We start from the raw sequence: 26066 nt of genomic DNA, 5'->3' as shown, positions 1-26066 counted from the left end.
CATTACATAGCATCCAATAAAACTATTCATGCCTGTACTAGATACACCATGGGAAGGAATCAAGTTGAAAAACTTATAATAGTCATAAGTGATGCTACAAATTCTAGAGACTTCCTGATCCTGGTTCATTGGTAGGTAGTACAGGTAGTCCTCATTTAGCAACCATAATTGGGACTAGCAACTTGGTTGTTAAGCAATGTGGTCGCTAAGTGAAAATCATGTGACTGTGACTCATGATCTTACTTCAGCTTTCCTTTGCTTTACAGACCTGTGAAGGTCATAAACGTGGGCATTGGTTGCAGAGTTACTTTTTCATCACTGTCATAACTGCAAATGGTCACTGTCTGAGGCAGTCACTAAGTGAGGATTACCTGTATACAAATACCATATGAAAGTGGTCTGAATAGTTTACAGTTAGAGGGGAGATTAATACTGCCCTCCAAAAGTGGCAGATAGGAGACTTCAGAGGCACATTGTCTCATTGTCAAAATCTGAGCAAATACACAAATGCTGTTGGTAAGGAATAGCATTGTATTTATTCAATAGTACCATTGGGGGAAAGCATCTGAATGTGCCAGTGTGAAGGCCTTCCTGTGAGATGGGACTAGTAAATGATATAGGTTTTGGGGAATTGTAAAAGCAAAGAGTGTGAGCTCATTGTAGCAGAGATGAGAAGTGTTGTTCCATCTGTTTGTAAATCAGGATCTAAAGTTCTCTGTTTCAGCTTTCTCTAGGCTTCGTCTAAGCATAGCATGGATACAGATGTGGGGGGAGGGACACACTCTGGTTTCTCTTCAACCATTCAGTCACAGCCACCATCTTGATTTTTTTTAAACCCCCCCCCGCCCCATGGATGACCTTGGCTTCTTCACAGACGAATTCAACACTCTTTATTCCAAATATATGCAGGCACCCTGGATCCATCTCTTCTGGCTGACAGAGATTCCTCAAGTTTTCACCTAGGGCTTTGAAATCCTGAGACGTGGAACTCTGCATCCGAAGCAGGCGGGACATCTGAACACACATCCTCTGTCACGAAGGGCCCTCCTGACTACTGAGGCGCACTGCTCTCCACCCATTCTTGTGCGAGCAGAAAACAGCATCAGCGTGAAATTTCCTACTCCCCATGCCAGTGCCTGTTCTGCTGAGGGCATCTCTCTGAGTCACTGCCAAATGACAGTGTCCCGATTTTTGTGTGTGCTGAGCAAGATAAGCAAATGCTTGGCTTTCTGTGGATGTGTTGCTTTCCCTCTTCGGCATGTCACCATTTGGTGGGGGAAGCATTCGCCCATCACGGGCCCCAGCAGGAACAGGGTGGGTTTGCCTTCAGATCTCTGTTTGTCCTCCCTACATTGCTTCCTCTGCCCCTCCTCCTACACCCCATTCTGTCAAACACTTGTTAAAAAAGAAGGAAGGAAGCTGAGTCACTGCAGCAGTTCTTCAGAGGGAGCACTTTTATTGAGGACTTCTTGCCTTTTCCTATATTTCACTGTGGTGTGATTTTAATCTTGCATAAAACTGGGAAAAACCATAAACACCCTGGAGTGGTGTAGAGCTACTGCACTAATCAGCTCAATGGCCCGCACAGTGATGATCTCTGCTCCGATTTTTTGTTGATGTGTTTCAAGTCAAGTTTGAATCCTGGTGATTACAGGGACACATCCATACAGTTTTCCTGGAAATAGTATTCAGTATCATTTATTTTCATAATATGATTTTGTAGTTTTCCTGAAATTACATGTGCCTAGTGTGGCCAGAGAAGAATGAAGTGAGCACTCTATTGCTCTTGCAGAAATCCATGGCCTACCAATACAGAGGCAGCCCTGACCCCAATGCGTTGTTTAGATTCATAAAATAACTTGAGTTTAAGCCCTAGTGACCACACAGACCTATCCATATAGTTTTCTTTTTCAGCAGTGCATACCAAGTAATTTTCCTGACATTTCATAGACCATTATATCCATCACTAGAATAGCAGCATGGTAGCCAAAAAAGCAGACCAAACATTAAAGTGGAGGGGAAGGGGCTATGTTTTCCCATGATGTTAAATATGCACTCTTTGATCACCCATTATTGGTCATCTGACTTTGCCTCCTAGGTATTGGGTGATGAAATGTAATTGATTTTACATGCCTTGAGGCCATCATTGGAATAATGGGGAAAACAGGTCTTCAGTACAGAATAGCTAATGATAATTTAACACAGTGTCACTCATAAGTTGGGGAGGAGGTGAGGGCAATGGCATTAGGACAAAAAGAGAAAATGCTGTGGGCAAGGAGCTGCGGATAAATGTAAATGCAGATATGGCCTAAATTATGCCCCTTACCCAACAACAGTAGAAAGCATAATTCAGATGCAGAAATGTAAGAGAGATTTTCCCTACATATAAATGTATTTCATTTAAAGTATAATGAGGCCCCAAACTTCTGCCCAAGAAATACCCTTCATTTATTGTTAAGGGAAGTAGGATATAACAACAATTCTTCATCTTAGACTTGGTTATCTCCTCCTTTCACTATGCAGTTCAGGGCAATGTGGGTAGGTGTTGAAATTAGCAACTTCATTTCATCACAAAATTCATTGCCACATATATCTACCCAACTATTGGTATTCAGAAAAAAGTCACCAGAACTGCTTTATAACTGTATAATGTTTTGTCACCATGTCATTTAATAATAGCCAAGCTATAGAGAAAAAACAAAATTATTAATATCAGAAAAGCCTAGGGGCTTGCTCAAAGTACATCATGCCTTGTGATAAAGCAGGGGTGCACAATCATGTTGGGCCCAAAGGTTTCTTTAAGTGGACAATTGTGTCTGCAGTCCAAAATGTAGGTGGGGCCAATGCAAATTCTAAATTTGATAAAATTTAAATTTAATGGATTGATCAAAGTTAATATGATGACTCACATTGATTCAATCATCTTATCCTTCAATCCCATTAACAATTTGTTCACAACAGTGGAAGGGCTATTGGGGGGGAGGGGCTCATACCTAAAGCTTTGAGAAGTCCCTTGTAAGTGAAAGGCAACAGGTTGTGATAAAGGTCTATTGTGTTTTTTTCATATTCCAAGTAACCTATAGAAAGCCATAGTGAACAGTTCTTGTATGTAATAGTTCTGTTAATAATAGGAAAGCCTTTCAGGATATAGGCAGATTCTTTTCACATTTTCTTCTGGGAAAATTTAATTCAGGATGCTTCCAACTGAGCTGCTCCTCAAACTATCCAGGCATTGTTCTTTTTGAGATAAACTGCAGCTTTGATAGCAAATGACATCCCATTTATGCTTTAGGTGTGTGTAAACTTCCTCATATGATCTGTGCATACAAGAGGAAACAATATGGCTCTGGGGATGGCAAATACAATTCACCTGAGCATACAGGTGATCCTTTTTATTCCTGTGGATTCTGTTCCAGAACCTCACATAATGAAAGCATGGATAACTAGACCTTGAAAAAAGGTACTTTTTACATGTGCAAAAACTTATCTGCCATTTGCACACACATAAAATAACTCCCTCAAACTATTCTCCAAAAATCTACTCCAAACAGAACCATGCACCCCAAATAACAGATACACGAATCTTTTTACCATACATAACAAGGCCTGGCCTGTTTTATCAATCACAGACATATGTAAACACAAGTAATGGAACTGTGGATGATGAGGACCACTTGCATAAAGATAGGAACAAAGATTATTATAAGGTCCCTAGTGTTACCAATTAAAAGGCATTCTGCATCTCTTTGTCTTTTTCCTCCTTCACAGATTTTATCATGAAAACAACAGAAGAATGACTGGAAGATCATAAGAAGGCTACAGATGACATCATCTCAGCCCCTGTAAAATTCTATCATTGAAGAAGAAGGGCAATTGAATCAAAATGTTAAAGACCCTCTTCCTTTTAATTGAGGTGTTGCTGCATATCTTGTTACAAATATAACATTTGGACTAATTAAAAGACCAAGTGTGTGTGTGTGTGTATGGATAGATGATTGATTGATTGATTGATTGATAGAATGATGGATGGACGGATGGATGGATGGATGGATGATAGTCATTTACTGGAATGATAAACAGTGAAGTTTTTTTCAGGTTGCAATTAAATGCATTAGCCTAGTATGTATGACTTTCTTAGTATGTAGGAATTTCTGGTGAGAGATAGAAAAGTAGAGATAAGCCTATTTATACAACAGAGACACAGATGTTAGCTTTCTTTCTTTCTGAAAAACCATAGGACAAAACTTATAAGGGCAAAGATTTAATGGTGCCAGGTCCAGACTGCAAAAATCTGGTGGCCACTAGAGATCTTTGCTGCCGTCTGTGGGTTCTGGGTTTTTGCAGTCCAGATGTGGTAGTCCTAGACAGGTACCCAAAAATGTGGGTTAATGAAATATTTGCTCTCAAGGGCAGGCACCCTCCATTTCCTCCCTTCCTCTTCAAAGCATCTGATATGCTGGGGGATTTGCATGGTGTGTATATCACAACCACAGGTGGTCAAATAACAACTGATTTCCATAGGAGGGAATGATTCTTAAATCTCAGTTTAGGCACATGGAAATATTTTGACAGCAAGTTGGCTGCTAGAGCAAACCTTCTGTTTGATTTATTCAAAACAGGCTCAGTGGTTGCCATTTTTTACAAGCTCGTTCCAGTTTAGTTTGCCACTTTCTTATGAATCTTATCTCTTTCTTTCTCTCTCTCTCTCTGAAGTTTCTTACGTTTTCATTGCTAAACAATGTTAAATTCATAGAGTCTGAAAGAATACTCAGATCATCTCTATTTCATTTCACTTCCATCCAGTTTCCATTTAAAAACCTTTCGTGTAAATGAGAGAGATTTCCTATTGCTCAATCATCTTCTAAAGCAGGAGAAGTCATTTTTTCTCTTGCTGCAGGAGACGTCCACTAGAATAATTTCAAGCTATGTGCAGATTTCAGAGAGCCATTAGACAGTAATGCAGGGGAATGAAGAACAAGAGGGCTTAAGCCATAATTTGTAAAGTACATTAAACCATCATTTACTTAACCATGATATACTAAGTACACCATATCCAGTTCACTTCACATAATGTACTAAACCATAAACCAAGTTTACCAACTACGCTGGGGGTCTGTTTGCGTGGCTAACCCAGCCTACTTCTCCCATGGAGAAGCTCTCGCAGCACTGGCAGCAGCATGAAATGGAGACTGGCTATCGTTGATAGCCTTCCAACTGCCACAGAGGATTTGCTGGCTTGCGATTATATTTTATTGTATTTCATAACAAGGAAAGAACAGCAAAGGAGATAATTGCACGATGAGGCATTCATGTACATGTACATCCACCATGCTTATTCTGGGAACATGGATGCAGGCCGCTTTTTCTAAAACAAAAAAGATTGGTACCTTTGGATGGTTTGGGAAGTAATCTGATTTGGAACTCCATCATTAGCATAAATTAGCAAATGAAATGAGCGACATTTCTGGGTCAGCAGATAAGCAATCATAACTGAGGTAAGCAGTTGCTTCATCATAGATGTGAATAGCAGTTGGAGCAGGCACCTGGGCCCCCAAGTCACGATATTCCCCTCCAGAGTGAATCAAGTTGTGTTTCAATTCAAATCATAATGAATGTCCCTATCTACAACTCTACAAAATAGACCTTTTTAAAAATCATGTTTGTGTTCTGTTGCCCTCTTTTTTGTAAGGGTAAATCCTGTGCTGCAGTATGAACTGACAGTAGCAGAATGCCTTGGAATTTGTTCTTGTTTTGTTTCGTTTCAAGCAGAGGCCAGATATTGATCTCTGTCTTGCATTGATGGAAGTCAGACTAGGTGACCTCTGAGGTTGCTTTGAACTCTCTGATGCTAACAGAAAGTGGTATTTAGATATCTATCAAAGGTAAAGTGCGAAACATTGTAATGCACGGTGAACACATTCTTAAAAATGTGTTTACTATGTGATCTTTGGAAATCCTTTCTTACAGAACAGGAACAGTGTATCAGCTCCACGTATAACAGAGAGGGAAATGTCTGTGGTGAACTGAAAGCAAGAAAAACCTCAGGGAAAAAAAACAGTCAATAAACCCCCCAAAACAGATTAGGACTACCAGATAACAATTGCAAATCCGATCAATCATTAGATGCAGCCAAGAGATCCAGAAAAATCTTTGCTGTCACCTTACAGTCATCTGGACTTTTGCAGTCCTATATAAATAAAGTTAAATTCAAATTCGGGAAAGCACAAGGCACTGTTACGAGAGCTAAGCTAATTTTTTAAAATAGCTCACCCCACCACTTCTGTGCTTGAATGATACAGGACAAGTAGAGCTAGTTTCTAAAGAAATAACTAACAAGAATAGTATATTTATAGAGAAATAGTGCTAGGGATATGGAGCATAAGGACGTGGGAGGTTCTGCCTTTCATCTAATATAGTAATATAGCATGGCTGGCTGGCGAATTCTGGGAGTTGAAGTCCACACAACTTAAAGTTGCCAAGTCTGAGAAACACTGCATAGGCAAGGAGCAGCCACATTCTGTGAAGAGGCCACAGTTAATAAAGGGAGGGAACGGTGATGAATCAGTTTCTCAAAGAAAAACAGAGCAGCCAGATAACCAAGTATCTCGGCTTTTCCCAATGTCATACCTCTGGATATGTTGGAACTACAATTCCTCTAATTCCCAGGTACTGAAAAGAGCTGTTTGAATTCCCTGCCACAATGGTTAATTCTGAGAAATGAAAAGTCTCAGAAAGGAAAAGAATGTTGAAACAATTTCTGAACTGGTGAGGAGAGAAGCAGAAGCTTTTATGAGGAAGTTGAGAGCAGGAAGCCCTTGCTTGTCGGTTTCTTTTCTGCAGTATGGTTCTTGTTGATCATTTCTGTCTACCTAGCCTGACGTTTCGGGACTTTGCAGCGTTCACCTGTGTGCTTTAGAAAGCCCGTCATTTGCCTATGCAGATCAGGGGCTCAGTCTTTGTCTCTGGGACCCATTGCAGCGTTTTCTCTGCCTATAAAGCATGTTGGGTTCCTGAAGTAACAGCGAGCACCATGTGAGCAGGAGGCCCAAAAGGCAGAAAGGAGGCAAAGCAAAAGAAGAGAGACAACCCCCCTGCCCAACCTTGGGGGTGAATGCCAAAATGTCAGTGCTTACCCCTATCCTGACCCCTCCTGAGGTGAAGAAGTACATGACTGAAGGTGAACGCTTTATCAAGTGGGATGACGTAAGTACCGTGGCAATTCTCGCTTCAATATGTGTATGGGAACAAAATCAGACCCACTCAGAGGTCTTGGGGGACAGGCTGTGGACTGCACATATGGTTGCAGAAACATCCATGGATAAGGGTTAAGGCGGCTTTGTGTCTTAGCAAATCGAGAACAATCTCTAGTTCAAATTCTGTCTGTTTAAGGAAGGTGGAGCAGTAGGGCCTTTTAAGTAGCCCCTAAAAAAGGACTGAGCTGATATACTGTAGAAAATTATCCCTGGATTGATGAATTGCTTCCTTTTCTTATCCCTGACAGAAAGATTAAGAGACTTTTGGTGGAAGCCTGTTAATAACTAATTTCTTCATATGGATACTTACTAGGATCTGGTCATATCAATCTGTGGTCGTGTGATCTTACATGCCTACTATTACTAAGCATCCTAATTTATTAGTTCTTTATTAATACAACTTGCAAAATTAAGTTTAACTGTAATTTTCAAATACTTCACAAGATTTGGCAGAAAGCACAAAATGATCTCATTAATATCAATCATGCTTTACATGAAATGGAAACAGCTCTGTGTTTAAATGGTAATAATTAAAGTCTGTTAGTAAACAGGGAGTCCATTGTGGCTCTTCCTATTTCCACAGATTCCAAGGTTGCAGAATATTCATTTTGCAGAAAAGAACAATAATACAAAGTATCCTTTGATTGGTAGAAAATGTTGCCTTTCCAAAACAGATAGATCACACATTTTCAACAACCATTCCTTGATGCCTGGAATAATATCACTTTTCCAATTTCTCAATATAATTCTTTTTACCACCACCCCCATGCTCGATACAACCATAATTCCTGGTAAACGGTCAAATTCCAGTATTTTGGTATATAATTCAATATTACATTGACATGTTTAACATTTAAATATTTCCCCATAAACCTACTAACGTACTTTAATACACAATCCCAACAAGATACTAAATGATCATTTTCTGCCAAACAAAGGATGCAGCAACTTTGTTATTATGGCAGAGATTTTGTGATATCTTACAATAATATCTTGTATTGTTTATATTAGAGTAGTGAATTCATTGGTGAACCAGTGACTATTGATAAGTATAAATATAATTTTTTTTCTTTCCTTCTTAGTTTGTATTTTTAGTTTGTATTTTTAATTTTTTTAATTTTCTTTTTTTTTTAGGTTAAATATTGTTTTGTTACAAAAAATAAAGATATTTACAAAAAACAATAACACAAAGTATGATGTCATCTTGCCACTGGATAGGCAATAAGTCTCTTGCAATGGTCTCCTTCAGATGCACAGAGACTTCCAGTTTGGTACATGGTCAATCAGTCATGAATCTATGTTGTCATGTAATACTTTTCAGTATATTTGTAGCCAGATCTAATGTGTCCCAAGGAGAATCCTAGCTTCTTGAATCCTCACTGTGCACATATATATGGATCTCCAAATAATAAAGAGTCAATAGAAACTGGTAAGATTGTACATTTTCCATATAACTGGTATTCCAAATCAAAGGCAGGATTTGGTGGCATCCAGAGATTGAACTATGTTCTCCTTCTAGTGGACCAATGTGTTCTTTAGTCATTTAAAAAAGATGGTCTAGAAGAGAATAGCCATGTACCTTGGTGGGACATGGTAGTTGATGAGATATAGAAAACAGTGTGTAACTTGTAAGGTAGTTTCTAGGTTAGAAATTCTAGTTTGTCTAGAAAAGTGTAAACATGCTTAAAGTAAAACTGGATTTTGGTTGGGCTTGTGACACCCTGGGCGCAATAAGCCAAAATCTGGCTGATATTGCATTGTTGGCAGTAGTCAGAAGTGTTCCGTATGGCATAGGTACAATTAAGGCTAGTAATCTAATCTAACTTTTTCTTATCTTACTAAAAAGAATTATGTAACAGCCTCATTGACCAAAGCTGTGACAGTGGCGCCCCCAGGGAAGTCAAAAGAGGCAAGATGGCAGTCACAGCATTGTGATTCAGGTCCCACCTATTTTGTATACACATCAACTTTGCCATACAAAAGAAGGAAAATAAGAGAAAGCTGCAAAAATGATCATGAGAGAACAATATGACTTGTTTGACATATGCGTGAAAATTAAATCAGTGTCTGTTGGAAGAATGTCATGATTGTTCAAGTTTACAGAAGCAAGAGCAAGTGTGAATGCAAAACCTCAGGGGAGTAGTTTGAGGGAATGGGCTTGGCAGAATTCTGGTTAAAAGAGTTGACAATGAGCAAAACCTGGATGGTGTAGAGTGGCTTTATGCTGGGGTACACAGGCCACATTGTTGCTCTTCAGCAGGTCATTGAGAAATACTGTATATGCCTGTGCTCCTCGTCTTATTATATGAATGTTAATTTAGAGAAAGAACATGATGGAGTGCATAGACCTGAATTAGGGAATGTTTTGCATGAGCATAGTGCGGAAGGTTGGCTGCTGAATGACCTAAAGCAATATATGGTGGAAGTAAAGCCTGCATGATAATAAATGGAATGCTTAGGAAATTGTTCTACACTGTACAGGGAATACAAAAAGGTGATGTGATGTCCTCTTGGTTGTTTAATGTATTTATGAATAAACGTATAAGGAACGCCTGTGTGGACATTAGACCTATGTTTGTTAGAGATGTGAAAGTGTGTGTACCTTTTTATGAAGACAATGTCATTTTGCTGGCTGAGAACCCAAATGATTTGCAATGTATATTACCTAGATTGCATGATGCAGTGGAGAGGATGGCTTTGACAGGGAATAGTCCTTTGATGGTGAATGATTTGAAGTTAGACACCTGTGACAAAAAAATTAGCAAGTTGATGAATTTTTATACCTTGGTAGAATGTTGACTAAAGATGGAAGAATGGATGGAGAAGTTTTATGACATGCAAAACCTGTAGAATGATCATGAGTAGTAAATGTCTGTGGTAAATAATAAATGTCTGGTAATGTAGATGGCATGAATGAGGACTGAATGCAAAACAAATACAAGAAAGAAGAATGGTTGGTAGGAAGGGGAAGAGCAAGAATGTTATGGTTGGATGGAGTTTCCGAGATCCTCAAATAGAGAAAGATGAGAAATGTAAAGAACAAAAAAAAGTATGAATTGGTGTTTAGATGTGATAAAATCAAGGACAACTTACAAGGATAGAAAACTTTGGAGAGCTATAATGAATGTTTTTGTGTAAACTAGATTTAGCTGTATTTCCCTTATCTCCTGCCTTTTATTTCCTTTACTTGCTACTTATACTTTTTTCTGTGCTTTGCATAACATTGCTAAACTCTGAAAAAGAAGAAGGTGACGGGTGCATGGGTGTACTTAGGCATCATTAATAAAAGAGGACATTCTCACAAAAGAGGGCAGAAGAGGACAGACTTGCAGAAAGGCTACAACTGCTGATGGAAATGTAAAGATTCAGTTTTAGAAATAATTATTATAATTTGTACAGAAATACAGTGCATCTCATCATAGTGGAAAAGAGCATGTTCAAGTGCGTGATGTTACAATTTGTTGTAACTGTGGATGGCAACTTCTTGATGTTTGCTCTTCCATCTTAATGACTCAGGCTGAATAGCCCTTGAAATCAAGAATACTTTCTTAAAAGCAGAGGTCTGTCTTCTTTTAAACAAAAAAACACTTGACCATGCTACTCTAAAACGATGAAATAGGTACACTTGATAATCAAGAAGATACATGCAGTATACAAGAATTTAACTATATAGTATCTATTTTGTTTTCTTCAAATTTCAGAATCATCATTGCTCAATGATGAGGAAGTTGAATCAGTATATTTCTATCTCTATCTTTATCTCTGTCCCTCTCTATTTATATCTATTTTAGTTATATATTAAAATTGCTACTAGTTTCAGTATGAGTAGCACTATCCAAATTGAGAGCAAATGCAGCAAAAATAGCCCAGTTATCTGCTACCTATTCATGGAACAGCTTTGTACCCATTTGGGTTTTAATGCCTAGATTCAAGTTGGAACAAGCTGTCACTTGGACGTAAGCTGTTGTAACAACCCTATCTAAATGTCAATTGTAATTTTTTCTTCACATGAAATGCCACCTCAGCCTTTCATATTGGAACAGCTCAATGCAAATCTCCTCATGGCATTTATACTATATGGTGCAGTGATACTAAGTATTTTAAAAGATCAAAGTTATTTTCTGAATTAAGATAATTTCAGAGTCTCAGAAAATGCAGAATGAAGTTGTTTACACTGAACAAGTCCGGCATTGACCTCAGCTGCAAATTGATTTCCAATCCTTCTCAAGTTCCAAATCAAGGCATATCGTATCAAAGAAGTATGAAAGCTAGTGTATGCAGAAACCAAACTTTCAGGGCAGCATATAGTTTAAAGGCGACACAAGAAATAACCTGTAATCATTCAGGAGAGCTGGGGAACAGGGACACTTTATCACTTGACTGAGACCTATGCTTCTTTTGGGTCTTCTTCTCCATTTCCAACAACTTATTAAAAACTTAATGCAAAAAGTGGTGCAAAAATTTGCTTTACTTTTTCTTCTTTGTCTTATTTTCCCTTTTGTGGTGTATTTCTTTTTATTAGTATAGTATTGAAATTATTACTGATCTAAGTTACTTTGAGAGTCTTTTCAAGTGAAGAGCAAGATAAAAATTATTTACTGAGATAAATCATCTCATTTAAAAAAATGACCAAAATTAGACAATCACAGAAACTTCAAGGGGAAAAAAAATCCACCAATTTCCAGCAAAGCTCAGAATTCCTGTGCCAGAAAAAAATTCAAATTTCATTTCATATTTGATGTTTCAGAATAGATACCATTAACATGTCTTCTGTGAATACTTTTCCATCCAACTCCAGTTTATGTATATGGGTTCCGGTTTAAATAATACTGAATTTGCACATTTGAAACTCTGCATCTCGTGTATCTTCTAATAAATCTGTTGCATTTTGATGTAACCAGCTTTGGAATTAGGAAAAGTCAGCTTTATTTCTGTGAAAGGAAATGTGCAAGTGAAATTCTGGAAAGTATTAGGACAAATAGATGCATAGATACATTATTAAGGCACACTTAAAAAAAGAAAGACTTTCTGATGACAAAAGAAAGGGGGCCAGACAGCCAAAGTAATAACAATAGCACACGACTTTCATAAGTGTAAAAAAGTTGACCCTATTACCTAGCTTAACCTACATATTGATAGAAGTAGAATCCTAAACTAATGAGATGAGATGAAACCTTAAACAACATTATCTAATCCCGATCACACAGAGCTGCCTGCAGAAATCTCTTAAGAAGAGGCCTGCTAGATTAAACTGAAGGCTAGCCCAGCTGGTCCAGCAGTGGCCAACCACATACTAATGGGAACATCTATCCATATGTGTTCCTCCAGAAACTAGTATTGATTTTCTTTGTTTCTTATCTACATAAATACAAAAATGAATAAATGAAGATTTCTGATCTATGCATCTTTTCCCCCCAGGAATCTGCAAATGCTTTTCCTGTCATTCTACGGGTGGATCCAAAGGGATTTTATCTGTATTGGACATTTCAAAATAAGGTTAGTCCTGGTTGTCAGAAGCTGATAATCACAGTGGTATAAATGTTTTCAGAGATCAAACACAACGCCCAAAGATACCTATGGATCTGCCATATCCTGATTCCAATGATGGGAATCTTTAAGACGTCCAGGATCACAATGTACATTTGAGCTCCCACCTAGTAGTTTCTGTCTGTGTCCATGCAATCTTCTTTTCAGTGGTTTTGCCCTCTGAAGCCATTGACACAAATAATGGGAGTGTGTGGGTAAACATCAAATACAGCAACAAGATGGAAAAATTACAGCCAGCTATCATATTGCAAGAAACACATATTCTACCAAATCAACAGGTTTTTTTAGGCCTAGGAGCTGGATTAGATAAGACATGTGCGGTAGCCATTTTGCTCAACAGTCTTGAAACTGATGTGACATATGGAAGCTGAGCCAGTGAAGAACACTTTTTTATTATAAAGATAGCTACTGTCACGAGTGCTCTGATTAACTTTTATGCCCCACTAAGAACATTCCTAAAATATGTCATAGCTGTTCTCTAAACTATATCCTGAAAATTATTAACATACTGTATAATCCGTGCCGGAGATTTTAATTTAATTTAAGATTCTCAGATAGAAGTTGAAAAAAATCTTTTTTCTCAAAATTGGGAGGCATTATAAAGCACATATATTGGAAACATTTGGCACTGTTAAAATCTAAATAGAAAACTTTGTTTTATAAGCACTTTAAAATTATTTCATCTTAGATTATTTTTTAGTTCTTCTGCTTTGGTGGATAAAATTATGATCTCTTCAATAGGCCTTGTTGCAATTGCAGACCACACTCTAGTGACTATGTGAATTTTAGCAATTATAGTTCAGCCAATTTTAGATGGGATTTGAATATTTCTCTCCTAAGAGATTAACTTTTTTGCAGAATATATTCAGAAGATTAAAAAAAAAAAAATTGGGTCTCTACCAATATGTTAACTCACAAGGGTGAGTATAAGACATCTATCAGAGACCCAGTATTGCTTTCACCTCAGCAAAAAAGATATTCAGAGACTCTAATTTTATACAGTTAGAAAAGAAAAGTAAAGATTCACTTTTGTTATACGCTAGAAACTCTACAGACAACTCACATCAAGCATTTAAAGCAGCTAAATTTAAACTGGGGACTCTACACTCAGAACAGTTTGAATGGTCTTTGAAATGTTTTTAACTAGAAATATTGGTAATCGGGAGAAGCTGCAAAGTTTTGGCATATTATTTTCACCCAGTGACAAGAGATATTACAAATGCATTCATCTTTCAAATTATCAAGTTATATTGTGGTACCCAGCAAGGATATTGCCTATCTCCCTTAATCTTCAATTTGGTTTTTGAACCATTGGTTTCTACTATTAGTCAGTCTCCAGAAAATAAAAGTGTAGTGGCATTTGATACTGAATATAAATTGTTTTTATATGCTGATTATATTACACCTATTCTTGATAATTATGCAATGTTGTCACCAAAGCTTACAGCATTATGGTTTATATTCTGGTTATACTAATGACTGGAATACATTTAATTTGCTGCCTTTGAAATTTACTATATCAATAGATTACTTAAAACTCCCATTAAGTCTTCGGGGCAGAATTAATGTTATAAAAAAGAATGTTACATAGAGATTAATGTATATTCTAGGGGAGATTCCAGTGTTAATTTGTATTAGGTGCATTGCACTGATAGATAAGTTGATGAGAAAATCTTTATGACAGGCTAAAGCCTCTTGCATATCCTTTACCAAATTGATATTACCTTATGATGATGGCGGCTTTAATGTGCCAGATTTTCAACTATATCACTGGGGTTTTATTTTAACTTCTGTATGTGTTTGGAACAAGAGTTTTTATGATTATTCCCCTCTTTGGGCCTATTTGGACAGCAAGTATGTAACACTTCTATAATCTTGGCAGGGTCCAGGTATACTAAAGAGAGATCTTGACTTTCAGCCTTGAAAGATGCCAGACACATTTGTTCGTTAATGAGTAAAAGGTTACGTTATGATCCAAAATTGCATGAGACATTGACACTGTGGAATTGAAGATAGCTAGGAAGATGTTTTACTGGGATTCTTGGGCTAAACAAGGGATCAACACTTTAAATCAATTGATTTCTAAAGGCTGTTTTAAGTATTTTGAGAGATTACATGTTAAACATTTCCTGTAATATTTGCTTAGCAATTGAAATACATATTAAACAGTAAGGCCCAGATGCTCTAGCACCCTCTGAGGCACCTGCAATTTTAGGATCCCTGAGTGACGCGGCACTTGAATGGAAAGCAGCAATTCAATTTTACAAGGAATGAAAAAGTAACGTGAAAGTTAATATGCGTTATATGTCTGAATTGTGGAATAAAAAATTGGAATATCCAATTTTGGAGAATCAATCAGGTGATAAAATTGTAAAATACATGTCTTATGATTTTAAAATGAAATTAATTCACCAGAAAATATTGTTTTATGTTTATTGGACCCTTCAAAGGGATGGGTTCAATACAGTGTTTTAAAAGGGATGGGTGTTAGATTTTTTATGTTTACATTGTAAGATATTTGAAGGTTCTTTAATTCATGTGATCTTCTCTTGTCTAGCTATAGCCTTATCACTACATATGCCAATACAGTTTTGGGAAGAAATATTACCATTGAGAATCTTAATGCAATATTAAACTATACTCTTAAAACATGGGATTTCTCATCTCATGAAGAGCTTTGGCTGTGTCAGGTCTGGGACATAGCAAAGAGGATAATTTTACATAACTTGAAAGAAACTTACTGTCCTCATTTTAAGGAATGGATCCTGGATATGGGCTTATTATTTATTTTTTAAAAGTCTGTGTGCTTTAAAAATAAGAAGTTTATGCAATATGTTTCTCTATGGCCTGGATTCAATGATGGGCTTAAGGATTCAATTAATTTTATATTATTATCTGTAGTTATTATGCGGAAATTTTTCTGTTAATATAAGGGGGTTTTCTGGTCAAGTTTAGTTTATTTTCATCACTATAACATATTCCGTTTTTTTTTTTTTGCACAATATCATCACTACATTTTGTTGTTATTGCAGTTGTTTGTATTCTATATTAAAAAATAATTTTTGAAAAATAAGCAAAACATTACCTGAAATGAAGACATGGTTTGAAGATCTGGACCAAGGAGATCTGCAGATATGACCCAACAAAAGATACGTGTTTCAGATGTGGTGATTAGATGATACAGTGCTGGAGTAGCAATAATGCACAGGAAAAGGATTTGTTTGTTTCTCAGTTCATAGAAAAAATACACAGAAGAAGAGCTGTCAAGTTTGCATTAAATTATGCTTGCTTAGTTCTGCTTTCTAGCAGAAAGTCAGAGATTGTGGTTCACCGTGGCTTCCTCCTCCGCATAACTGAAGCTTGAGGATTAGACAACATGTGAAGGATGCAGTATTAGCTGTGCATGGTTTTGTGGGGGCTGGGAAAGTATTTAATCTTAGAAAAGCAAAAATAAATTCTGGAATGGATCCGTCTGAAGGCTCATCCCACTTAGCATTCTGTTTACCATACCCTGGGCAGCTAGATCGTTTTAGATCCTGGCTGTGATGTTTAATTTGTAATTTGTAATCTTGCCTCGTTGGATGGTCATGAATCTTGCTTCTTCTTGATGCTTTTTGCAGTATGTCCATGTTTTACAGCTGCCTCCATGTTTTAAACCCATTCAAGGTATAAGAAATGGTTTGCCAGTTATTTCTTAAAAATAAATAATTTAGGGATGTGAAGTTTTGCATTTGGAACTCACTTATATTACCACTACCACAGCTCTAGAAATAAAATGGAATTTGTATCTTTTGCTCTGATACCAAATGCGTCTGTTTGAGAACGTGTATCATTATACTGTAGATGCTGGAAAATTACTGTGGGTAATTTCCAGTTTAGTTTACACCCAACACACTCCCAGTCAATCCGCATATCCAGATCAGAACAAGCAGACATGCCACTCAGTTCACACTGAGCATATATTCCCAGCAGGGTCACCCAAAATGTGAAGGTCATCCCAGCTACCCTGGCTAAAGTAAGCAGGCAGCTATATTGGGCAGCAGCAATATAGGATTAAGTTGAAGGTGACAATGGCAAAGGCATCATTTCATACTGCATGGCAGAAGGCAATGGGATACCTCTCTTGTATTTTACCAAGAAAATAACATGGATAGAATATATAAAATAACAATATAGAGCTGAATCATGGGCCCCTAAAGTCAGATGGCATTCAATGCACTGCTGAGGATCTTTTAGAGTACTAGTGGTGTTTATGACAGAGCTAGATTAAAGCCTTTGGGATGTCTAATTGCTGATGTTGCAATGCAGAAAAAGAAAATCCAAAGCTGCAAAGTCAGAATTACAGTGGGAACACAGAACAAAAGAAGCGTGAACATGGCAAAGTGAAAGATGAAATGAATTGACAACACATTGACATCTTAGCATCAGGGAATTGAGATGGATGGAATTAGACACTTTCAGCCAGAAGATCACAGTGTTTACAAAATATGCCTGTATTCCTAAATGTCATGGAGTACATAGAAAACAAATGGACTATATTATTTGGTAGAAGGAGGTGAAAGAGCTTAGTTATAACAGCAAAGATGTAACCAGGAGCTGACAGTGGAACAGATCATGTATTTCTCATGTGCAAGTTCCAAGTTAAGTTAAAGCGGAAGAAGAAAACCAGCTGGTTTCTATGATATGAACTTGAGCATGCACCCTCCATTTTCAAGAGGAACATCAGGAATTATTTTGAAGTCCTGAACCTCATTGATAGAGATTCAGAGGAACTGTGGAGTCAACTTAAAGAAGTTGTTAAGGATCAATATGAAAAGAGACTGCCAAAGATTAAAAAAAACATAAGAAAACAAACTGTCAGAACAAACTGTGGAAATTGCAAAGAAAGACAAAGATCTCAGAAGAAACTTAACAAAGAATTTCAAGAGACTTGATAGAAGAAACAAGAAGCAATGCTACAGCAACATCTGTAAAGACTGAAGATGGAAACAGATATGGAAAAACAAGGAACGTCTTCCAAAATATCTCTGAACTCAGAAGGAGGTTCCAACCTCAGATTGGTATGTTAAAGGACACCAATGGGCAGATACAGTAGAAGATCAAATGAAGATGGATCAATTGAAGAATTTCAGTATACTGAAATTCTGTACTGTAGAAATGTCAACATCCAAGATACTTTAGAAGATATTCCCTACTAACAAAAACCTCTAGTACTAGAAGATGAAGTTAGATTATCATTCTAGTTCCTTCCAAGTTGGAAGGCTCCAGGAACTGATGGAATGCCCACAGAAATATGGCAAGCAACAGAAGAAGAATCAGCAAAGGTTCTAACCAAGCTATGCCAGCAAAGCTGGAGAACAACATGGTGGCTAACAGATTGGAAGAGATCAATCTGTGTATCAATACCAAAAAAAAGGAGACTTAACAGAGCCTATCAACATAATGCATCCAATGCAGATTAGAACCCTATATGGAAAGGAAGATGACATGTTCAAGCTGGTTTTAGAAAAGGCCAAAGAACAAGCACATTGTTTCTAATGCATGCTAGATATTTGTAATGGGCTATGAGAATAACCTTGGGAGACAGGAGGAAGAGCCACAGCTAGGGCAACTGTCAGACAAGAGATGTCTCAGCCAACAGAAGGAATGGGGGTGGAGAAAGCATCTCAGAAGGGACCCTCCCTAGTTCTCTGGAAAATAAAGGCAAGGGAGGGGAGAAATGCTTTCAGACATGCAAGATTCTGTTACCGTAACCTTACAATAAAGGTAGTATTAGTACAGATGGTCCCCAGTTTAAGAACAAATTCCATTCCCAAGGTCTATCCTTAAGTTGAATTTGTATGTAAGCCAGAACAGTATTATTGTATATACTGTATAAGTAGTATTGTGTAATTAATTTGAACCATTGTGTATTTAACTTGAATCATTGTGTATTTAACTCAAATTTTGCTACAATAGGCTCCATTCTTAACAATAGGTTGTCCTTAAATTGGGTGTTCTTAATCCGGGGACTACCTGGTTTTGGTTTCCTGTTTATACCCTGAAGGGCTGACATCAATCGTGGACCGTTTGAGTTACAGAAGGATAGATTTTCTAGGAAGTCAAGTATATCTCCTTTTGTGTGGTAACTATTAGATGCAAGTGGATTGCATAAAAAAAGAAGCAAGTACTAAGAAATCAACTGCCTCATTTGCCTTGGAAATGCAATACTTTTTTTAAATTAGAAAATTAAAATAAACAATTCTGGGAATAGAGCGGTAGTTTGCTTAAGTATGGGAGAAGCCATTACCAGATTTGCATTCTAATCACAATCAGTGTTTATGAGCAAGGCTGAATTTAAATCAGCCTTTAAGGTTAGCCAGGAGTTCTAGGATTTGCAACCTAACAATCCTGGTGGTCTAAGTGCTGAAGGCTGTCTGAAGTGCTTTTGAGAATGTTAACAAGAGCTTGAAGTGCTAAAACAAAATTGCCATTAATGGGGTGAGTTTGGGAATTGATGTTTGCCACATATGTTCCACACTGTACAAAAGCTACATCAGAACAATAGTTGCCCATATTCTTTTAATGAAAGTCCTTTTAGCTCTATTCTTCTCATGGAATTGTTGCTCATCTATTATTTCCATATATATATATCTAGGCTTCCATGAGCTCTTTCAAATGCATCCTGTGAAAATCCACCATGTCCCAGTCACCCTACTGGCCTGACTTTATTGAAACCAGCTTTTGAAGAGGATCTTTTGAGTAGAAAAGTGTCAGGGGAGGCAACAACCATTCTCTCCCAGGCATTTTCTCTTTCCAAATTTAAATAGCATACCTTCTTTGCTCTGTGGAGTTCTTGGTGCTCTGTTGGTGTTACCTAGTTGGGTAATGAAACGTCTGCAAGCAAACAACCAAGCTCAGAGAGCACCAAGGACTCCATAGTTCAACCCTGAGCTACAGATATTCTCTTCTATTGGAACCACATATAGGTGTCCAATGCTTCTTTGATTTCTCCGTCTCACTAGTTTCTAGATCCTTGTTTATACATAAAGTCAACTATCTATAAAGGAAGATCAGTCAGCAGCTTCTCTACTCTCAGCTGAAGGAAATGTATATTGTTTTTGTTTTTAAAAACACACAGAGTTGAGAAGTGTTAATATTTCTTTGCAAATAATATGAAATTTGTCCCTGAAGTAGCTAGCCTCAGCAAGCTGAAGAATTGTGATAATACTGTAATTATATATATGTCAACACTTTGAAACAAAAACCATGAGGCACATTTAAGTTTCTTAAGTTGCAAAGCTTCAAGAAACCAAAATAAGAAAATGGGACTCATATATTTTAAAAATTGCATGAATGAAGATCAGTGATGATATCAGATCAGCAGCTATACTTGCTGTTGCTCAGCAGTAACCGTGGAGCAGGTGATGTCTACGTTGCTACGTTGAGTGCAAAGTGCTTGTGCAATGCACTCAGCAAGAGTCTTTGCAAATGTCAGCCCTTTGAGGTAGGCCAGGCCAGGAATGAGACTCCACAAGGACTACTGAAACTCTATTGTTGCAGGGTATAATAACAGAATCTCAAAAGCCTGACGGTGTTCCTCTCATCTCCTTACATATATCAAAGTGAATCAAGACAGATCAATCCTGAGTTTCTTTCTTACCCCACTCCTCCTTTTCAGGGCTAAGCTGATGTTTAAATGATCTAGCATTCCTTCTTCTTCAGGGTTTTGTCCATTGTTCTTTAGATCAAAGTAGTATGAAGCTGTGATGCCACTGCATTGCTCCCCTGTTGTCTTTAACAATTTCACCTTAAGTATTCTAGTAAACTCTCCGAAAAATTGATTACTCATAACACTGCATGAGAAACCTCAATGAGAAAGGATTAAATAAAGCTCCAGGAGATCAGCTATGAAGTTATTTAGGGCCTATGCATATTGCACCCTTAAATTGTTCTTGTCCTGTGCTAATGTTGGTTTAACTCTAAACCAGCTTAAGAAAATCCTGTCCTGTCTGGGAAAGTTTGGCAACAGCTTGCAAAGTATTCAGTCTAGACTCCCTCCCTCCTTCCCTCCTTCCTTCCGTCCTTCCGTCCTTCCATAGATACACGTGTGTGTCTGTGTATGAAAGAAGGTTAAAAATTAGATTAAAATATATACACTGTTAAAGCATTAAATACATATGTGTGCAGACCCAACTACCACCTTAAAATAAAAACTCCTTTCTTCACACCCTATTGGTCTCTAATGTCTTCTAGAGCTATGTTTACTAATAGTGCTGCAATATAGCATGCTAGCTATAACTCTTGCCTAGCATATGGAATGCTGCTCAGGAGAACTGATTTATTATTGTTGATTTATTGTCATTGATATTTTGCAATTTTGATTTATTTTATTGTTGCATTATTATTCTAACTTCTTGTAACCTGTTCAGTCTTTGAGTTGTGTGGGCTATAAAAACTGTAAAATAAATATATAAATGTGGGTTTCTTTCATTATTATTTTTCTTTCCTTGAGCCACCTACTTTTCTGCGGATTTCCCCCCAATAAGTCCAGCAGTACACTATTTCATCATTTCTCCAGTACTATGAAGTACAAAGGTTTCATTGGAGCAATCCACTACAGCAGTTACAGCTGTGGCATCTTCCCTAGATATATGTTTTGCACAAAATGATTTTTATATGCCATAGCTGTTGAACAGCAACCTGATTTTTTTCTAGCTCGGCCATTACAATTTGCTGTTTTGTAGTAGTCTGATAAAGAAAGGCTCCGAGTCTACTTCTAGTGAATCTGTTAGATTTAGTCCTATAGAAAAATTAATAAAATGTATACTAATTCATGTTCACTGAAGCTCCCAGTCCCAAAGATGATTAGGTTACTGAGTAATATGCACATTTTGTTATTTTGCAGGAAATTGAATTTTTGGACATTACAAGCATCCGAGATACTAGAGTGGGGAAATTTGCAAAGATTCCTAAAGTAAGTTTATGACATAGTATATAGAAGTCTTCTCCAACCTAGTATCTTTCAGATGTATTTGACTTTGGCTCCTGAAATTGGGCAAGCTGATTGGGAATTTAGAGGTCAGGGAAAACTGTTCTATACATCTTTTGTGATGAACAGAGGTGTCACACAGACAAAAAAATGGGCAGGGCATTGAATGTGCAGTTGCAACCATCATCTTGACATTTTTGATATCTCCCTGATGCCCTTGCTCAAGACTGCTGATTTACAAGAGGATCCAACAGAATGCTGCTGCTGTTTTAGCAACAAGTCAAAAGAAATCTGCTGTAGTTAATTTATTTTCCATCTTTTGTAACAACTCTGTCCATAGTAAAAAAGGCCATGTGCAGATTGAGACGATGTGAAAAACAGCTTCCAGTCTGTGACCTTAACGGACTGGGAGAGGATTTAAGTGCCTGCAACTGAACTGGAAAAAGTGAATTTTTCCATCTTCACCTTTCCCTCCCCACAGTGGTGTCTCCAGCACTACAAATGCGACACAGAAGGTCCTTTAGTGCAGGGAGATCTCTCCCAAATTTGGCAGAGGCACCTTCTCTGATTGGAGCTCTGTTCAGAGAAGGTTTCCCACATGATTTCTCAGAGGTTTGAAAATAATTCTGCTAGCAATCAGATACAATCGAATACCAATAAATCTTAACAGAAGAGGTTGAGGTAGCTGTGCCTCCTTTGAGTGCCATTAAGTAACACAATATTGCTGAAGAAAGGGAAGGAGAGCAAAAGAATGGATTTTTAGAAGTAGGAGCCAAGCTTCTACTGTGAACTATTATGGAGGGGAGAAATTTGTGGGCAGGAAATCAGTACAGTATGTGCACTCTGTGTGTGAATGTGTATGTGTTTTAGGCTACAGAGCTGCATTATTGCTAGGATGCTGAGGTTTGCATGCCTTAAAGGACTTCAGAAAAGAAAAAACATCAGTCTGAATGGTGACAGCTGAAGCTTCCCACTATCCAAGTCACATAGGGCATGCTTGACAAAACTTCGAAAGTGCAGCAGCAACAAGGCCACAGCTTTACAATATTTCATTCTTAGTGCCAAACTAGGATCAATCTATATAAGCATTTTACTAATACTGTGATGTGTGACTCACTTGCATGGCATATTCATGTATTTCTATAACTATCCTCCTGATGCAACAGCATTAAAATGGAAGCATTCAAACAGCTCCTCCTTGTTCCAGAATAACAATGGAGGCAAGTATTTAATCTTAAGTGCAGTAGTTGTAATGCTGTTAATGCACTGAGCAGCAATTGCATTTTGAAAAATAGCCATTATGTCTCTCAGACATGGACAGGACGCCAGTGTAGATTCTGTCCTGATGTTATGCTTGCTAAAACATCTGCTTCCTTAGAGGTGGTCCTGAACTTCTAGACCATAGGTAGAAATACTTAGGATTCTGGTCTTATCAGGGCCAAGCTTGTGGAACAGGATGAAGAGAGACAAAATACCTTCTGAATATTGTAGCTGACTCAATACAAATTACAGAAGCAGCACATTGAAAACTGTTTTTCTCCAATAGCCCCATGTTGGTTACAGCATTTAAAGCCCAGTGTATATCTCACAGTATATTGCAATACTGTAATATACACTGGAGAACCAAAATCACCTTGCTAAAATTACCTATAACTAAGAAAGAAAGAGAGAGCAAACAATAATATTGAGTAAATATTTAATTAAACTATTACTTCTTTTGTGTTCAAAAAGCAAAATCCCACTTTGGATCTTAAGGCAAGGTTTTCTCAAATTTTCTCACTTCTCTTCCTTTCTGTTTTCCTTAACGTGCTATTTTTTATTTATTTACTTGTTGTCTATCTATTCTTTGCAGAACCACAAGCTCCGAGAAGTTTTCAAATTGGATTTTCCAAACAATAACTTTCTTCACAAGATATTGACTGTGGTTTCTGGTCCTGATATGGTGGACCTCACATTTCACAATTTTGTTTCTTATAAAGAAAATGTTGGAAAGGTATTAGAAAATAAGATAAAGTTGTGATGCTGTAACAAATCCTGGAGTCTGTTCAAAAGGAAGAAAAGGGGTTACTGAGTATTTGTGCACAGTCAAAATACTTTTCTTTAGTCAAAATACTTTTCTTAGCAGGTTTAGTTTATTTTTTATAATGTTCCTTAACTATTCTAGAGGTTTATGCAAGCAAAAAGCTAACCAAAATAGCCACACAGTACCATATGTGAGAGAACCAGTTGAAATTATGCCTAAAGGGCATTAGAGATGGCAGACTTTGGTTTTAATCTAGCTTGGGCATGAGGTTTACAGGGTATTTATGTGCGTTTCCACCCTAAAGTATTTCACAGAATAGAGCCATGGGCAAAAATGGACCAAGATTGTTTTAAAAGTTAAATAAACCCAATACCAGTGTAATATAGTGGTTAGGCTAGGCCTGATTACTTTCATATTCAAATCCCCACCCAGCTATGAGTTCCCTTCATGGCCTTGAGACACTCCTGATGTCTTAGCCAAACCCTCCTCATAGGACTGTGATGAAAACAAAAGATGGTAGGAAGAACCAAGAAGGTTGCACTGAACTGTCTTCAAGCAAAGTTGGTATTTATATCTATTGACCCTATATTTATTTAGACAAATACCTGAGTATGAGTACTAAAGTGATCGTCCATTTTAGATGGAAGGGGAAATACGTTAATTTGTTCCATTTAGTTTAAATACATAGAAAGTAAATATCATTGATTCAAATTGTGGCATCGATTAGAATCATGTCTTTAGAAAGGATAACAATAATAGAAAATGAGCATTTATTCCATATGGAAATATTGCCTGGCCCTGCCACTCCTGCACTGAAATGTAGACATTACACTTCACAATTTTTGGTCTTTCAGCTTGCACCATTGGCTTCATTTTTCAGAACTGGGCAGATGACCTCATGGACTTCGTTAGGAACCCCTTTATATATAATGCTTCCCGCTACACTTTCTTGGAGAAAATGTAAGTAGTTATTCATAAGTTATTCATCCACTTGTGTTTCCAAGTGGTTCTTGTCAGTCTTAGTGGTATGGTATGGTGGTTGAGTGAAGCTGAAAGCAGGTCACTCAAAAACACAGGAGTGTTGTATTTTTGTAGGAGGAAGGTACATAACCTTCCCCTCCCTTCAAAGAGAGAACAACAGCCAAATATGGGCAAGACATTCTCTGTAGTCATTTTCTTCATATTGTAGCTGATGTAGATGCAATCCCAGCAGCATCAACTCATTGAAATCTTTCGTCTTATTGACCATTTGGGACATTAGGAGAAGGAAACAAGGGACTTCCTCTTTGTTTCTTCGCCGGTCCCTGCTCTCCTATCCTGTGACTGAAGGCTTTTAAGTTCTTCCTTTCTGCCTGTTTCCTAGACGAAGAATATTCCCTTCCTTCTCTTTCTCTCCCCTCTGTGAAAGCCTAGAAATCCAGGCTTGGTACTCCAGCATATAACTTTACTTGTCTTTTTGGATCTTAAGTATCTATTTTGGATACTCTTAACCAGTTTGATTCTACTCACACAGGCTCTAGGCTCCAGTTCCTGGGGGAATCAAACCAGAGTTACTTCAGTATTTTCCCCACAATGGCTACCTTCCTTCATTCTTTTTTGTCCCACAGCTTTGTAGGTAGCAAACTAATGAAAATGTATCTATCCTGCCCTTTCCTGCAGTCTGGTGAAACTGAAGCTGCAGCTGAACGCTGAGGGGAAAATTCCTGTCAGGAAGTGAGTATGGTGTTTATGATGCTGTGATCAATGATGCACTGAGTCTTGAAATGGCCCTGAGATGTGACGATGGCATAGGCCCCTACTGGGCTTTGGGCAAAGTTGTAACCAGCTAGTCTCTATTCCCAGAGCATATTTATTCAGCATTTTTCAAAAGGAATGTCACAATCCCACAAAATACAGTGGAATGCAGAAGTCTGTTACACAGGGGGAGTATTCCATCTTGGCAGTTTGATCACACACACACACACACACACACACCAGATATTCACTGTTACCAACAGCAAAGCATCACTGATGTGTTCTATTTGTGATAGATTTTTAAATGTACTACTTCCTTGGCATCTTTTGCAAAGTAGTGCATTTAAAAATATATCACAAATATGACACATCAGTGATGCTTTGCTGTCAGTAACAGTGAATGTCTGGTGTATGTGTGTGTATGATAGGTGTGGCATAGTTCACCATGGATATTCCCTCTTCCTGGAAATATAATTGTGTAATGTTTAATGAAGAATCAGATCTGATCTGGTTTACCGCAAGAGCATTCTTATGTTTT

General features: G+C 37.6%; 1 protein-coding gene across 2 annotated transcripts in view; it reads left to right on the top strand.

Annotated features, from left to right (window-relative positions):
* The first annotated feature begins 6835 nt into the window (after positions 1-6835).
* The window catches only part of PLCB2 (phospholipase C beta 2), a 72596-nt gene continuing 53365 nt past the window's right edge, over positions 6836-26066 (top strand). For both annotated transcript variants that reach the window (XM_088145447.1, XM_088145448.1), the window contains exons 1-6: positions 6836-7203; positions 12672-12749; positions 21688-21756; positions 23624-23764; positions 24675-24754; positions 25454-25507. In XM_088145447.1, coding sequence (XP_088001573.1) covers positions 7120-7203; positions 12672-12749; positions 21688-21756; positions 23624-23764; positions 24675-24754; positions 25454-25507 — 506 coding nt within the window. In that variant the 5' untranslated portion in view covers positions 6836-7119. The remainder of the gene's footprint in view (positions 7204-12671; positions 12750-21687; positions 21757-23623; positions 23765-24674; positions 24755-25453; positions 25508-26066) is intronic.

Source organism: Python bivittatus, unplaced genomic scaffold (assembly GCF_059951505.1).
Source record: "Python bivittatus isolate LINGU-HERP-01145 unplaced genomic scaffold, Pbiv_v1 ctg000480_np1212, whole genome shotgun sequence".
Taxonomy (NCBI): domain Eukaryota; kingdom Metazoa; phylum Chordata; class Lepidosauria; order Squamata; family Pythonidae; genus Python; species Python bivittatus.
The sequence above is the reverse complement of the archived record's forward strand: the minus strand, read 5'-3'. Positions and strand labels throughout refer to the sequence as shown.